Here is a 17,377-nt window from a genome sequence, read left to right as displayed (position 1 = left end):
GAAAGTGAAAGTCGGTCAGTTGTATCTGAGTCTTTGCAACCCCATGGACTGTGAATTTTCCAGGCCAGAATATTGGAATAGGTAGCCTTTCCCTTCTCCAGGGGATCTTCCCAACCCAGGGATCAAACCCAGGTCTCCCGCATTGCAGGTGGATTCTTTACGAACTGAGCTATCAGGGAAGCCCTATCAGTTCTTAGCTCCTTCCATTTATTTATTTATTTTTTCTTTAAAGGATTTTGTGAACTTAATGATTGTGGTCACCCTGTGGTTACAAGTTTCCGTCATCACATACCCTGTGAACTTGGAGAGACTGGCAGTAACTCATACCATTTATGCCCCATCTCCCTGAATTTGTTCCCATGGCTGCCATACTTTGGTTGCAGCCATCAAGGAGCTTCTTCTCTTTGCATACCTATTTTCTTTTTAGTTTGTTGACTTTTATTAATGTAATCTTTCAGAGATTGGTTAGACTTACTGGATAGTTTTACCCAAACTTTTAAATTTATACAAATAGCAGAGCTTGTACAGAAGTCTTGTCTTAGTCTGATAATGAGTTTGGGCATTTGATGACGTTCTCCAAGTAGATGGGTCCATTTATATTGCTGAATGGAGATTCACATAAAGAATGAATAGTTTTCTTTGGGTTAATTTTCCTTGAGGCTTTATGGGTGTGACTTGGTGTGGAGTAGGCTGGTGTACATTCAAGTCTTGTAGTCATAACCTTTGTGTATTTGTTTATTATTTAAATTTTTATTCTCCAGAGATGCCAGATGCTTGATAGATCCTGTAGTTCAACTTGATTCCTAGAGAGAAGCTGTTCATATGATATCAGAAGTAAGTGTAAAGAAAACCTTCATTTTTACCTCATTTGAGTTTCTAACCACCTCGCAAGTTTCGAGATTGAGTTTTCTTAGTGGTTGAAATTTGGTAGTTGAAGGGGCTCAGTGCTGAGAGTTTCGCTGGTTTGGGGGTAAGGACCTGGTGATGGTTTGTTCTTCAGCAGTCAGTCATTTGCAGTTTGCTGTGATGAAATACATGCTAAGCCTATGTTTCAGCTGACTGCCCTGATTGTTTTATTTATTTATTTTTTATTTGACTGCACATGTGGCATGTGGGATCTTAGTTCCCAGACCAGGGGTTGAACCCATGCTGCCTGCATTGGTAGAGTGGAGTCTTAACCATTGGCCTGCCAGAGAAGTCCTGATTGCCCTGACTGAACACATGCTCTAAGCAGACTATAGCTAGCGCAAACACTTGGAATTGAATTCTATTTCTTGAAATTCTTATTGGGATCTAGCCCATGATGTTAGGTAATTCTTAAATCTTTGAACTATGAGTTTGCTACTACAATACCTGGTTGAGCTTTGATCTTTTGTTGTATCTCTTTGAGATAGAACTTGGGTCAAGAATCCTTAATCTAAAAATTCAAACACTACAGAAAAAACGATGATGACTGGTATAATTCTGTTAACCACTTGACTTGACAGTATTAAACGAGTCACTATTTTGTTAGTTTATACATAAGATTAGGAGAACCCCAGAGTTAGTTAAATCAATTTAAAAATCAAGATAATAAAATGCAATACTATATAATCACTAAAAATTATGATACCAGTTTATCTTGAAATGGAAGAGTATTTATGATATATTAATTTAAAACAAGTTACAGAGCAACATGTATAATCCTTTTTCTGTTTAAACAGTTTTATGCGCTTATGTTTACTTGAGAAATCATTTGAAAGGATATATTCTAATACCAAGGATTATTGTCTTTAGATTGGGTTCTATGGATGATCTTGTTAACCAATATTTTCTGACTTTGTTACATTCGTCTATAATTTTAAGTTATTTAAAGCAGTCTAGATAAGACAGGCTTGTAATTCAACAGAGAATGGGGCAACATATGAGTTTGAAATATAGGAAATACAAATATTTAAAAGCAATGTGCAAAGTAACATCAGCACTTGAAATAATTTTTTAGCTTTTGGTTTTATCTTTTGTAGAAATGAAATTTCAGGAAACTAGACTGGAGTCTCACTTCTTTCCCAGCCCGGAACTCTTGGGAGCTGTAATCCTGGATATACAGTAGATAATAATGGTGTTTTTGTTTTACGGTAAGGCTTATGTTGAAATTGAGAAGCTTTGACATACATATGAATCTGTGAAAACTCAGCTTAGTGACTTCATGGCTAGCTTTTAAGGTGCTACAAATTTTATTTTTTAAAAAGCCAACTGAAGATGTTGAAAGGTGGCATAGCATAGTAGCTATACATGCCTCTGAAGTCAGACTTGGTTCAAACCCACTCTCTATCACTTAAGCAGCTATGTAACCCTGGCAAGTTTCTTAATATTTCAATGTCTTAGGGTCTTTATATCTTAGAAGGTGATTATAATAGTACCTGACTCAAAGGAGTAATACTTGACTTAAAAGATTAAATTAGATAACAAATGTGTGGGGCTTAGAACATTATTAACATATGCTAAGTGCTAAATAGATGTTAGCTATTTTATCACTGGAGTCCATGTGTATATTTATATTAGACTTTGTACTACCTAGCAATTTCTGACATGCATAATAGTTATGAGAAATTCCTTGTTTTTATTGCTTATGTGCATCTTTCTGGCAGTTGGGCTATGCCTCATTATCTTTACCCTTAGCACACAGAGTCTAATTTGGTTCTGCTACTACTACTACTACTACTACTACTACTACTACTACTACTACTACTAAGTCACTTCAGTTGTGTCCAACTCTGTGCGACCCCAGAGACGGCAGCCCACCAGGCTCCCCCGTCCCTGGGATTCTCCAGGCAAGAACACTGGAGTGGGTTGCCATTTCCTTCTCCAATTCATGAAAGGAAAAGTGAAAGTGAAGTCGCTTAGCTGTGTCCACTCTTAGCGACCCCATGGACTATAGTCTACCAGGCTCCTCTGTCCATGGCGAGAGTACTGGAGTGGGTTGCCATTGCCTTCTCCAATTTGGTTCTAGAGTTAGGCAAAGTACAGTAATAAGGCCTATAGTGTATATCCCAATATCATTGTTTCAATAGCATTTTCTTAATTAATCTTCTTTTTGACAGTAATTTATTTATCATCTAATTCCTCTTTTTGTCTGTCTACTAGCTGGACCAGTTGATGCTTAATGGTTCTTCTAGTTCTCGACTGACCCTTTAAAAATTTCGAAGTGATAGTGATGTTTCTTAAAACATTTATTGAAGTGATTGGAGATAATCTTTGATGGCTGTTCCTCTCACTGCTTGGAGCCTTAAGTAGTGGGATTTTAGTCCATCATATAGCTAAACTGACTTGTCTTCACTCAGGGCACTATGGGGATGGGTTGGCTGTCCGTTAGTGCCTTCTGATTTTTGCGGAGTCAAACAATTGTGAAGCAGGTGATGACTCTAGATTAAGAATTATACTTGGGATTAAAAAACTCCATTAATTCTAAAACATGAGGATCTAATATATAGAGAGCCCCCTGATTGCAACAGATTTGAATAGCACTGATCTAACACTATGAAAGGAAGCACTCTAGTTAGTTGATTCTAGGAGTTATTAAAACATACTCTGAAGTCATTCATGTTTAAATTTTAAATGGTTTACTCAATTTTCTATTGAGTAGTTATTCACCTTTCAGGGAAATATTAAAAATATCTTTTTCTCTGCAGCATGAAAGTGGAAAATTCTTCAAATTAAAGATGGACACTGACTTTTCTCGCCAGAAATGGTTTATAAGAATCAACTTGCAAAAATTTAAGAGGCAGTAAAAGAAAGAGTAAAATATTTTCTTCTATCACTGTTTGATTCTTTGCTAGATTGTAAACTCCATGAAAGCAGGATAACTTGCTTATCTGCAATGCCTGACCCAGAATAGATATTCAAGAAATACTTGAAGTTAATGAAAAATCTCTGTAGAATTTTTTTGTTTTGAATCTCTGGAAATGACAACCATTTTAATGGCATTTCAACAAGACTACATGGAATACTTGGGACTTAAATTTTGACTTGATAAACTACCTGGATAGCAATGAGTCTTAATAATAACTTCTCTTATAATATGGAACCTATTCTTTAGAAACCTATAATATGAAACCTATTCTTTGTTAAAGCAAATATAAATATCAAATTAGATTTAGAGTAGATGATGGTGACTATCTTAGATTCAAACATAATAGGAAGATTATTATTTCTGAAGCTCATAGAGAAATGTGGTATAATATAGCCAGTAAGTACTTATAATATCTAAACAAGATAAAAATCAAATTTCATGGTAAAATACCAGTTAAATGGTATATGATAATGAATGCACAAATTGTGCTGTCAGAGTTTATCCAGACTTTTTATGTTAGGAAGAATGGATTAAAGATCTGTAAATTGAAAGCAAAACTTCAAGCCTATATAAAAGCAAAGAATATGGCACTGTGACATTGGATTAGCCATAAGGCAAAAGAAAAGACTGATAACTTTGTATACACTAAAATTCAAACTTTGTTTGCATGCCATGTAACTGACAAAGGCTCCATTTAAATTAAGAAAATGATCAAAGGATATGAATGGGCAATTCATAGATGAGGATCCCTGAGTAGTCACATGAAAAGATGCTTAATCTAACTACTAATAAAATAACTGTACATTAAAACAACACTGAGATTCCATTTCACTGCCATCAGATGGGCGAAAATTGAAACAGAACAGACGAACTGTGACACTTAAACATGTTGTCAAGGCTGGAGTCACTGGTTGCAGTGAAATTAATTTATTACTTTGGAGATGGTTTGGCAACATCATTTTTTGGGAAGATGATTATACCCAATCTTTGGGTATTCTTAAGGAGTTCTTGACATGTGTACTCAAGGAAATGGGCACAGAAAGTTTATTGCAGTAAAATACTTTTAGTTGTAAAAGCCTGGAACCAGTGTCCATTAGAAGAATGAATAAATAAATTGTGGTTTGTAGAATTTGGCTGTTAAAAATGAATTAACATAAGGTATGTGTATTAACTTTACACCTCAAAAAAAAAAAAGACTTAAAAATGGCCAACTGATATGTATTGTGTGAGATTTAGTAGTTTGAGAACATGAAAACAAAGTTTGATGTATATACATGTTAAAAACCTGTATGAGAATGATAAACCCCCAAATCCTGGCTTGTTTACCTCTGGAGAGGTAAAAGAAAAATGGATTGAATATCTGTTAACTTGTTACCTCATTAAAAAACATCAAACTTGAGAAAAGTTTGGGTTTATTAGATTGAGTGATGGTCATTCTCCACACATTTTTTATGTTTAATATTTAATAATAAAAACCTGTCTGTTTTTTAGCATTTTATTTATTTATTCATTTAACATCAAAAATATTTTGTATTGGGGTATAGCCGATTAACAATGTTGTGGTAGTTTCAGGTAAACAGTGAAGGGACTCAGCCATAAATATACATGTATCCATTCTCCCCCAAACTCCCTCCCATACAGACTGGCACATAACATTGAACAGAGTTCCATGTGCTATACAATTGATCTTTGTTGGTTATCCATTTAAAATGTAGCACTGTGTGCATGATCTTCCTAAAGTCCATAACTATCCCTTCCTCCCAGGAACCATAAGTTCGAAAAACCAATATTTTAAAATGCTCTTTTTGGTGGTTAGGTCTCTGTATCCTAGCCTTGATTGATTTCAGTAGTTTCATCCTCAGGAGCACCTTAGAAATGAGCCACGGAAGGGTTTTTCTATGCCATGAGAGAACAGGACGCAATCCACCAAGAAACAGGTTAAGTCAATTCCTGGTATTCCAGACTATTGGGATATTATATTAAGACTTTGTAGCTCCCCCCACTTTTTCCTATCTGGCAAAACATATCCCTGTTGTCCCCCGTTGCCCCCGACCCCCTGCACCAAATATATGTGTGTGTAGGTATATCTATCTGTATATATATATATATATACACACACACACACACAATTCATATAGGTTTTTAGTCAAATGGGTTGGAGATTGGAAACTGACTTTAAAAATGGTGTGAGTTACACCAAGCTTTGGGGAAACAGTGAAGCTGAAGAAGCAGGAAGGGATCATATTGTAGCACAAAGGTGACTTGGCTAGAATCACAAAGTTAGGTACTGGTCAAATGTAAATGTTTTGTGTTTTATAACTTGACATGAGAGTGTACCTTTTTATTGTACTCCAATATTTCTACATTTGGCATAGTTAAAACCAGAAAATGCACAAAAGGCTCAGATAACCAAAACATGTTAGGGATTACATGGTTTACATATGAAGCCCTTATTTTCTTCAAACCCATTTTGTAACCCTAGATTGAATTTCCATTTTGAACTCTCAGAAGACATTTTAGGAAACGTATACAAAGGCCAAGATGACCTTGATTACTGTGAACCAGTTACAGATAGACAAAAAACTAGAGAAAGTTGTTTAATCAGGGTAGGTTTTTGTCTGAAGGAGAAAGGTTTAGTATCTAGATTCACAACCTATAAGGGGTTTTCAGGGCTTAGTGTCTTCGTTGTGTTGCTGAATTATTGGATTGTTTGTTTCTAATTCATACTAGTGTCACATCTTCAGGAAAGGTGGCTACAAAAGTAAGCATTAGGCTTATATTCTGAGGACCCCTGGAGCTCTCAGCTTAATTTCTAATATGAATTCTAATAGACTCATAGATTGAGCAGAAAGTCACACAGTAAGTACAGAAGAGAAAATGTAATAGGTAAAAGTATTAGGATAAAATGGGTGCAAACATTTAAACAATTATTAATCCAAGCAGGCCCAGGAATGTACACAGGCAGATGATCTCAGAAAAGCTGTGACACCTAACCCTATTGCTTAAGAGCCGTAATGAACGTTCATATGCAGATTCTAAATCAAGTTCTTTATATAGAGGATGTGAAAAACTGGAAAGATGTCTATCTCAAGACGGATTAAAAAACGGCAGAAAATATAACAGGTGGTAGGTGTCAAATTATAGATATCACACAATTTGGGGGACTTTCCTGAAATACAAAGTCTTGTTGACCAGCCAGTACTTCCTAAAATTTCCCAGGACAAACACCTGCATGGACTCACTCCTGTTGTTAGCTTCTCAACTGTCCCCAATCTGTTCTGACCTCAAATGTTAGGCTGAGGACAGCTAGGAGAGACGGGCTTGGTGGGCTACAGTCCATGTGGGTCACTAAGAGACACGACTAGCATCTAACTAACAGCTTGAGCCAGTCGAGGGCTGAAAACGGCACACAATGACAGTATCTGCGAGGCTCCCAAGTGGGACACCTAGACCAGGCTCAGTCAGATTCGCTCAAAGATTCGCGCGCCTGCGGGTGCAACGCTCATAGTCTAGGTGCCAAAGGCCTCGGGTCCCAGGATCCTGAGCTGCGTGACTCGGTGCCCACCACCCGGCAGGCTCTGGGGCGACCCCGCGCATGCGCCCCAAGACGTAGCGGCGACGCCAGTGGAGAATCCTCGCTTGTCGTCGTCGTCGTCGTCGTCGTGGAGTTAAGGCAGCAACGGTGTTTTCCCGCGCTTTTCTTGGGAGTCTCAGGTTAGATTTTTTTTTTTTTAATTTGTATTAATCTTGTTAGTATTTTCTTTTGAGAGCGCTGCTAGTTTGAAGTTTCCGTGAGTCTAATCTTCAAAACTTGGTCCTCGCTAAATTGGACAGCTCACTAAATGAACTCTTTCCCCGACCTTGTGGAAAATTTTGAACTAGCTGTACCTCTCGCTCTGCCTGGTGCAGATCTCCTGGAGAAAGGAATGGCCACCCACTCCAGTATTCTTGTCTGGGAAATCCCGTGGACAGAGGAGCTTGGCGGTTGCAAAGAGTCGGACGAGACTGAGCAACTAACATTGGCTCTGCCTGGTAAGGGACTCAGATTCCAAACTGTTCCCAGCTCTTCTGCTTCCCGTCTGCACTCTATCCTGCCGGAGGGACACAGGCCTTGTAACTGTGGCCGCCGGGTACCTGTGGAGACTCCTTCAGCAGGGACATTTGGGGTAAAAAGTGTCAGAGCATCCTTGTCCTACCCCTGTGACCCAGGCAACTGTCTTGACAGAATTTATCTGTTTCTAAATGTGACCATCTTCCCTTGGTGTGTAATTGGTGTATCACTATTATTTTATTAGTGACACTATAATTTTATTTGTTAGCTGCTCAGTCGTGTCTGACTCTGCAACCCCTTGGACAGTAGCCCACCCGGCTCCTGTGTCTGTGGAATTCCCCAGGCAAGAATGCTGGAGTGGGTAGCCATTCCCTTTTCCAGGGGATCTTCCCCACCCAGGGTCAAACGCAGGTCTCCTGCATTGCAGACAGATTCTTTACTGTCTGAGGCACAAGAGAAGACCAATTTTATACAGTAATGACTAATTTTGATATGTTCAGGATATTGCTGCCTAGTTTGGATTAAACTCCAGTGACAGTAGACACTATATTGAAAAATAATGGAATAGAAGCATAGCATTGAATAGTATTTACATTAATAGGTGAGTTGTTTAATTGGTGATAAAGTTTGCTTTTATATAGATTTTCAGGCTTTATAATGTCAACTACTTGAATGAATTAAATTAGTTTCTATTTAATAATATAGGTTACTACTAGTCTTTTTTAGTCAAGGCAACACAGTTAAACAATCTGAGGAATCACAGCATATATGAAAACCTAAAAATGTAACTTAAAATACTTTGCATTAAAGAATGGCTAAAATTAGTGCCTGGACTTTTTATATCTGCCAAGTGTGGAAGTGATACTAAAATATTCTAGCAAACTATGAGGGTAATACATTTGGATTTTTGTTTAGGTATTGAGAAATGGCAAAAAGCACGAATTTAATTTTTATCTGTACTTTGTAAATGTTCCTAAACCTTTTTTTTTTTTGCATGAACATATTATTTTTAACTTACAAGTGAGATGTGGAACTACCTGTGTCTTTAACTTTTTCCTTAAAAATTTTTTTCATGGCCTTAGTAGTGGTTTGCAAAAAGGAGCACAATATTGTTGGGTGGCTGAAATCAATATTTTATATTGATTGTAATACGAAAGCATAATAAAAGATATATTATTTTGCCTTAGTAAAATAAAAACGTTTCATTTATTTTAATTTATTTATTTAATTTTACTGCAAATTGACTTTTTCATTTATCCTTTTTTAGGATTATTTTCAGTATCTGGAGACTTTATTATCTATTATGTCTTTGTGTGAAGACATGCTGCTTTGTAATTATCGCAAGTGTCGTGTCAAACTCTCTGGTTATGCATGGGTCACTGCCTGCTCTCATATATTCTGTGATCAGCATGGTAGTGGTGAGTTTAGTCGTTCACCAGCTATCTGCCCTGCCTGCAACAGTACTCTTTCTGGAAAGCTAGATATTGTCCGCACAGAACTCAGTCCATCAGAAGAATATAAAGCCATGGTATTAGCGGGACTTCGACCAGAGATTGTGTTGGACATCAGCTCCCGAGCGCTGGCCTTCTGGACATACCAGGTTAGTGCTTAGGCTAGTTTTTCTGGAGCGTATGTTCTGAGGTGTATGTGAGGGCTCCTAAAGTTTTTCCTTCACTGTGTTTGTATTTGTTTTTTAATAAATGTATGGAAAATGTTCTTTTTAATTTTCTTTTTTGCAAAAGTAATATGTTTAGTGTTGAAAATCCAAATGGAAGAAAATAAAAATAATCCATAATTCCATCACTCAGAGATAACCACTCTTGATACTTATGTTTGTATATTACTAGATTTTCCTGTGTATAAATATATATTTATATATATTTTGTCTATACAAACATAGGATAATACCACAGATACTATTTTTGTGGCCAGGTAAATTGACAATAGATTATGCCTGTTATGACTATTTTATTAAATATTTAAAAATTAGCCATTCTATAATCATAATTTTAATGGTTATAATGTATCATAATTTATTTCCAAGTTATTAAAATGCTGGGATGAGTACTGTTATCATTAAATTCATATCCTAATTTTTTGCTAACTTTAAATACCTGAAAATGAAACATTTCAAGGTTTTAAAAATTGTAGTATTAAAAGTTGCCTTCCAGTTAGATCATGTCAGTTTGTGTTCCCTTAAGAAATGTAGGAGAGTGCTTGTTCACCATACTTTCTGCTTGCCAATTAGGTATGGTTACAGTAGAATCTCATTGCTCTCTAAATATGCATTTGTTGGATGACCTTTAGATGAATACATTTTCCTATATTTTAAGTATATTTTTCTTTTATTGTCTGTTTTATTTTATGTCAGTTGCTGTAATTTTTCCTGCACTGATTTATAAGAATTCTCTCTATACATACACTTAACTCAGATGTTGCAAGAATTTTTTTCACTTTTGTTACTCTTCATTGATTTTTTTGACATACAGAGGTTTAAAATTTTTGTGTGTTTAATGAAATCATAATTTTAATGATTGAATTGTATCATAAATTGTAAGTTATTTAAAAAAATGCTATACTGAGCATTCTTATCTTTAAATTCATATCCTTATTTCCTTTTTTGATTTTTGCCTTTGGCTTCTTTTTAGAAAGGCTTATCTGTGGAGAACTTTAATCAGGTCCTTGAGTATAATAGTGTTATATATGCAATTATAATAATGCTTCTAAAATGTCTGTTTGTCACCTGTCATGTAAATATTTTCATTATATTTTTCTAGGTAAAATGTTCCTTTTATATGCTCCTATATCTTCTTATGCTTACTTTGTTGTATTATTTATACTATATTGTAATTACTTATATATTTGCTCATCTTTTCTAGTTAGGAGAGTTCTCTAGGTCATGTTTTGATTCCTTTGTATCTTTGGGTCCTCAGTGGCCATCATAGTTATTGGTCTTAAGTGTCAGTAAATACTTATTGACTGAAATGAATAGACAGTATATCTTAAAGTAGATCCCAGTTTGGGGGGTAGTATTGATTGAACATGAACATGTGGTATTGTTGTAAAGTCTATCCTTAAAGTCATTGTGACCCCAGTATTTTGCTGGCTATTGCCCAGAGACTGCTCTTAGTCATTTGCCTGTTGGGCTTTCCAACTTGGTCTCTTGCTTCCACAAATCCAGCAAGAGAGAGAGAGTATGCTAGTAAGAGAAACTATATACTTATGTAATATACTGATGAAGCGATATCCTGTCCTTTTTCCTGTAATCTAGTCACAGGTCCTGTTTAGATCAAGAGGAGGATATAAGTGTCAGAAGGCAGGGATAATTGGGGACTGTTTTATAATATGTTCTCCACATTATGGATTACTTGAAACATAGTGTTAGATTTCTTGGAAACCTTTGGTCTACATGTCACTTGTTGAGGTTAAGCAAATATTCACATTTTTTTGTTGGTGTAATGGTCATGCTTTGAGAGTATTCCTCCAGTTTTTTTTCTTTGCATTTAGTGACATAATTATTCTTTTGTACATCCTAATTTCTTCTTAATCTGGTTCTAAAATTTAAAGTAATAACATTCCAGTATGTGTGTCTTTCTTTTTTTTCTGTGTTTGTAAAAAGTTAAACAACTTTGCATTTATTACCTTAAATCTTTTCTCTCTTGGGACAGGTACACCAGGAGCGTCTCTATCAAGAATACAATTTCAGCAAGGCAGAGGGCCATCTGAAACAGATGGAGAAGATATATACTCAGCAAATACAGAGCAAGGATGTAGAATTGACCTCTATGAAAGGGGAGGTCACCTCCATGAAGAAAGTGCTAGAAGAATATAAGAAAAAGTTCAGTGACATTTCTGAGAAACTTATGGAGCGAAATCGCCAGTATCAAAAGCTCCAAGGCCTCTATGATAGCCTTAGGCTACGAAATATCACTATTGCTAACCAAGATAGTACTCTTGAACCATCTATGATTACACAGTCTGGTGTTTTTGGCTTCCCATTAGGTAAGAAAGGACATGTAATATTCAGTATCAGTTCTTTAAATTCAATTAGTGATGTTTCACACTGTGCCCTGCATAGTTCCATGCAGTTAGTGGAGACTCCAGAGGCCTAGAGTGGTAGTATTAGTGGTAGGCTCTAGGTTCTTCATCTGTGTCTCGATCAGCACATCCTTACTTTTATCTGTTTTATTTGCTTACATTTTTATTTACATCTTCAATTTATTTGAACAGAGGGTAAATCCAAAATTAAAGCTGGCAAATTTCCACTTCAAATGAAAAGCTATTTAGTTGCTGTAATAATAATAATAAATATTAGCTGCCATTTATTAATTCCTTACTAAGTATTAGAAACTTATAATTTCACATGTATTTGTGCTTTATGAGGTAGGTATTTATTATCATGCCTATATTACAGATGAGAAAGCTGAGGAATAGAGGTTAAGTAATTTGGTCAAGATCACAGAGCTATCTTCAGAGCCCATACTCTTTTAACTATATGCTATCCTGTGAGAAGACCATGTTTTAGTTTCTTTCACATGACAATACTGATTGCACAGTTCTTAAGTTATTATTGGTTGTTCTTCTGTTTATTCATCCATAAATTTATCAAATATTTATCAAGCATGTTTCATGTACCAGACTGCTGGAAAAAATTTTGGGCAATGGGGATGTAAGGATTATCCAGACAGGATTTCTGCCTCCTGGAAATATACAGTCTAGCTTTTTTCTACTTGGCAGATGGCAGTGAATCTCATTCCTGAGTTCTCTCCTTTATACCACTCTTGATATAACAGAATCTAATAGTTTTTACTATGCTATTAATATACTTTTTTGACACACAAAAAAGTGAAAATTCTTGAGATGAACTTTTATTTGAGCTGGATTTTTATAAAACCTCTTTTTTTGAATTTTATTGTTGAGCAGAAGATGATATCCTAGAAAAGGCATGAAGTAATGAGATGAAGAATATCAGATAGGAGAACTGAAACAAAAATAAGTTTCAACTTAGCTTTCAGTTAATCATATGATTTAGTCAATCAAAGTATTATTGTATATGGGCATTATAGATATTCTTATTTTTTCCTTGTGACTATCCATATTTATTTCAATTTCTTCCATTTTTACCAGTTCTTACCTGTTCCTTTTTTTGCACACACTTATCTTTTTCCTTTCACCTCTTGCCACCATTGTTGGCTTGAAGTAGATATAGTCAGCATTCTCCTTTAGTTATGTAACTAAAGCCAAGGATGGGTTCAGTGAAAGTGAAAGTCGCTCTGTCGTGTTCGACTCTTGGCAACTCCATGGACTATACAGTTCATGGAATTATCTAGGCTAGAATACTGGAGTGGGTAGCTTTTCCCTTCTCCAGGGGGTCTTTCCAATCCAGGGATTGAACCCAGGTCTCCTGCATTGCAGGTGGATTCTTTACCAGCTAAGCCTCAAGGGAAGCCCCAGTGGAAGCTGTTAAATGTTTATTATATCAGATCTATTGTATAATTTTTCTTAAGGGTGTGCTAATTAATCTTGGGACGTGAATATGTGCCAGGTTTTCATGGTAGTCATATATTTTCCAGAGCACTTACGGAAATTGTAAAAAAGAAATTTGTTCTTAAAGAACCTGGGACAAAAGACACACACACACATACACACACACATGAATATATATGATATTCCTTGGATGTAGATTAATAGATAATAAAATTATGATACTGTAGATTCTAGCTCTACAAAAGTATTTCACTGTGTTAAATTACTTTTGGTGGTGAGGTAATGGCTATCACTGGAAACTGTACACAGAAGAAGGTTAGATATATATACTGTGGTAAGGGGAGGGGGCCATCTTTTCTTTATCCAAGGTTTATGTTTTACGCATGTCGTAAGTGTTGAGTTCTGTTAAAATATTATTGAATGATTTTGTTTTTTAATCCAAAAGATCTGTAAGGAAATAGATACTTAAGTTCTTCCCATATTTTTCTTCTAGGGAACAACTCCAAGTTTCCTTTGGACAGTACACCAGTTCGAAATCGGGGTGTTGGAGATGGAGATTTTCAGTTCAGACCATTTTTTGTGGGTTCTCCCACAGCACCTGAACCTGCCAACAGCTTTTTTAGTTTTGCCTCCCCAAATAATGAATTAGAGCAGCAGCCAGTCTCTAGCAGGGCCTTTAAAGTAAAAAGAATTTAGTTGATCTCACACAGTTTTCTCTGTTCTCTTTCAGTGATTTCATTTAGTAAATAATCTTTGTTTTATATAGGAGTCACCAGCCTTTTGTGTTTGTACTGAGTCTTCAAAAGTGTCTTCACATTTCCAACTTACAGGAGATTAAGTGGCAGTGGGCGGGGGGTGGCTTCAGGTTTCCTTTTCAGTTTCTTTTATTTGAGGCATAAGCATTTTAAACGCAATTTTAGGTGAACTGTTGAGTTTTCACTGGTAGCAAAAAGCTTGCAATATTTTGGGGTATTTGTAGATCACCATTTGTTTATGTTCGAGCCATTTCTGGCTGAGCCATATGTTTAAGTATACTGTATAAGCACCTCTGTTTTATGTCTACATGTCAGTTTGGGTTCTGGTGTATATATGTTCCTTGACATTTTTTTTTGTTGTTGTTGCATTTGACAGTATGTTTATGTGAAAATTTTGGTTTCAGGAACTAGTGAGTGAGCCTGTAGCTTGTTATTTGGGAACATACGTTTATTTGTATATACTTAATGTGTTTGCCCATGTATGAACTTGTTTGGAGGTATCATATCATTGAATGAAGGTACAGTTTGATGCATGCATGTTTAGTTCCTATTTCTGTTTAAGAGTAATTCACATTGATAAAGCTATGTTGAAAGCTAACTTTTTGGCATTTAAGATAAAATTACTTCTTTATTGCCAGCTGTTTCCCTGGATCTACTTATTTAGGAATGTACTTCTGCTGCAGAAAACTTGCCAATATGTTGTTGATCTCAAGATTATAGTAATTAAAATACTTATAATCATTTATTCCTTGTTTTTCTTTATTAAATAGTGGTCATTTATGACTACTATCACAGTAAAATATAGAACCAATAAAGAAATTTTAGGATACTTTCAGTAACTTTACATCCTATTAGAGGTAAGACTTGAAATCATACTGGTTGAGGAGCCAGAACATCAAGGTTCTAGTTATTTTTTTCCCCCATATATTAGTTGTACAAGTTTAAGTTTAAACTTTTGGTGCCATTGTTTCTATGTCTGTGATGTAAGGGGTTGAATTAAATTATCCTTACAGCCTTTTCTAATTCTTAGATTTTGTGATTTATTGTTACTGGCTTGGGAAGAACTGCTATGGAATTACCTAAATTCCAAGTTCCATTGTTTTTCAGGTAGTAAAAGTCATAATAAAATCATTTGAGTGTATTTTATATTTAGTCATTGTAAAAAGGCAAGTAAATACCCTTGCTTTACCTAATTTAATAGCAACCAAGTAACATTTTCTTCTTTAAGGGTATAGAATATCAAATCTCTTAAAAAATAAATTTTATAGTTCAGTTCAGTCGCTCAGTCGTGTCCGACTCTTTGCGACCCTATGAATCGCAGCATGCTAGGTCTCCCTGTCCATCGCCAACTATAGTACCCCAAAGTTAAAATGGTATCTGAGAAAGAGGATGAAAAAATCTTTACTTAAAAGCTCAAAAACACCCCTTTCTATTTCATTGCTAATTACACAGATTTTATAGGTTGAAGAGTTTTTTCTTCCCTATGAAGTTTTAAAATTTGTTGAAAAGTGATGTGAAGAAATTTTTGTACATTCATGATTTCTGTCCTGAACCTTGGCTTCCTTTGTTAGATTCACAGAATCAATTTGAAGTATAAGTAAGCTATAATTAAAACTAAAGAAAAACTCTGGTGGACTATTACATGCTGCTGCTGCTGCTGCTGCTAAGTCACTTCAGTTGTGTCTGACTCGGTGTAACCCCATAGACGGCAGCCCACCAGGCTCCCCGTCCCTGGGATTCTCCAGGCAAGAACACTGGAATGGGTTGCCATTTCCTTCTCTAATGCATGAAAGTGAAAAGTGAAAGTGAAGTCGCCCAGTCGTGTCTGACTCTTAGCGACCCCATGGACTGCAGCCTACCAGGCTCCTCCATCCATGGGATTTTCCAGGCAAGAGTACTGGAGTGGGGTGCCATTGCCTTCTCCCTATTACATGCTACTTTTTAAAGATTGCATTCTACTTTGTTTTTAAAAAAATTTTATTCATTTTAATTGGAGGCTAATTACTTTACAGTATTGTATTGGTTTTGCCATACATCAGCGTGAATCCGATGGGTGTACACGTGTTCCCCATCCTGAACCCCCCTCCTTCATCCTTCCCCATACCATCTGTCTGGGTTATCCCAGTGCACCAGCCCCAAGCATCCTGTATCCTGCATCCTGTATCCTGGACTGGCGATTCGCTTCTTATATGATATTATACATGTTTCAATGCCTTTCTCCCAAATCATCCCACCCTCTCCCTCTCCCACAGAGTCCAAAAGACTTGTATACATCTGTGTCTCTTTTGCTGTCTCGCATACAGGGTTATCGTTACCATCTTTCTAAATTCCATATATATGCGTTAGTATACTGTATTGGTGTTTTTCTTTCTGGCTTACTTCACTCTGTATAATCGGCTCCAGTTTCATCTGCCTCATTAGAACTGATTCAAATGTATTCTTAATGGCTGACTAATACTCCATTGTGAAGAGTTGACTCATTGGAAGAGACTCGGATGCTGGGAGGGATTGGGGGCAGGAGGAGAAGGGGACGACCCAGGATGAGATGGCTGGATGGCATCACCGACTCAATGGACATGAGTTTGAGTGAACTCCGGGAGTTGGTGATGGACAGGGAGGCCTGGCGTGCTGCGATTCGTGTGGTCGCAAAGAGTCGGACACGACTGAGCGACTGAATTGAACTGAATACTCCACTGTGTATATGTACCACAGGTTTCTTATCCAATAGTCTGCTGATGGGCATCTAGGTTGCTTCCATGTCCTGGGTATTATAAACAGTGCTGCTATGAATATTGGGGTACACGTGTCTCTTTCAATTCTGGTTTCCTCGGTGTGTATGCCCAGTGGGATTGCTGGGTTGCATTCTACTTTTAAAAAAATGTAAGAGTTTAATACATTCACATGGTACAAATTCCAAAGGTACAAAAAATTCATAGAGTGAAAACTCCTGCCTTTCACTCCTATTCCTGAACTACTCACTTTTCCTTTCTGGAAGCAGTTAGTCTTGTAGTGTCTTGTTTCTCGTGCAGAGACAGTCTACTGCTGCTGCTGCTAAGTCACTTAAGTCGTGGCCGACTCTGTGCGACCCCATAGATGGCAGCCCAACAGGCTCTGCCATCCCTGGGATTCTCCAGGCAAGAACACTGGAGTGGGTTGCTATTTCCTTCTCCAACAGAGATAGTCTTGGTGGAAGCAAATCCTTTTTTTTTTTAAATTATGTTGTTTTTGAATAGGTAATACATTTACATGACAAAC

At 36.5% G+C, this 17,377-nt stretch overlaps 1 protein-coding gene and 1 long non-coding RNA gene across 3 annotated transcripts; both read left to right on the top strand.

The window, feature by feature from the left end:
• On the top strand, positions 762-5,324 carry LOC102180501. The gene is made up of 3 exons (XR_001296154.2): positions 762-834; positions 2,004-2,114; positions 3,669-5,324. It is a non-coding gene; the product is annotated as an uncharacterized LOC102180501 (long non-coding RNA).
• Positions 7,828-14,865, top strand: CCNB1IP1 (cyclin B1 interacting protein 1). Of its 2 annotated transcripts, XM_018054508.1 has the most exons (4): positions 7,828-7,861; positions 9,148-9,480; positions 11,549-11,882; positions 13,861-14,865. In XM_018054508.1, the coding sequence occupies exons 2-4, from the start codon at positions 9,184-9,186 to the stop codon at positions 14,061-14,063; spliced, it is 834 nt and encodes a 277-aa protein (XP_017909997.1). In that variant the 5' UTR covers positions 7,828-7,861; positions 9,148-9,183; the 3' UTR covers positions 14,064-14,865. The 2 variants fall into 2 exon arrangements, with proteins under 2 accessions (XP_017909997.1, XP_017909998.1); XM_018054509.1 differs by lacking the exon at positions 7,828-7,861 and having other exon boundaries at positions 8,252-9,480.

Source organism: Capra hircus, chromosome 10, assembly GCF_001704415.2.
Source record: "Capra hircus breed San Clemente chromosome 10, ASM170441v1, whole genome shotgun sequence".
NCBI classification, from domain to species: domain Eukaryota; kingdom Metazoa; phylum Chordata; class Mammalia; order Artiodactyla; family Bovidae; genus Capra; species Capra hircus.
The sequence above is the reverse complement of the archived record's forward strand: the minus strand, read 5'-3'. Positions and strand labels throughout refer to the sequence as shown.

Bases quoted from the DNA above. Each gene is read 5' to 3' on its own strand.
- CCNB1IP1 (XM_018054508.1), top strand. From the start codon at position 9,184: ATGTCTTTGTGTGAAGACATGCTGCTTTGTAATTATCGCAAGTGTCGT. The intron at 9,481-11,548 runs GTTAGTGCTTAG...CTCTTGGGACAG, and splicing joins TGGCCTTCTGGACATACCAG to GTACACCAGGAGCGTCTCTA. The intron at 11,883-13,860 runs GTAAGAAAGGAC...TTTTTCTTCTAG, and splicing joins TGTTTTTGGCTTCCCATTAG to GGAACAACTCCAAGTTTCCT.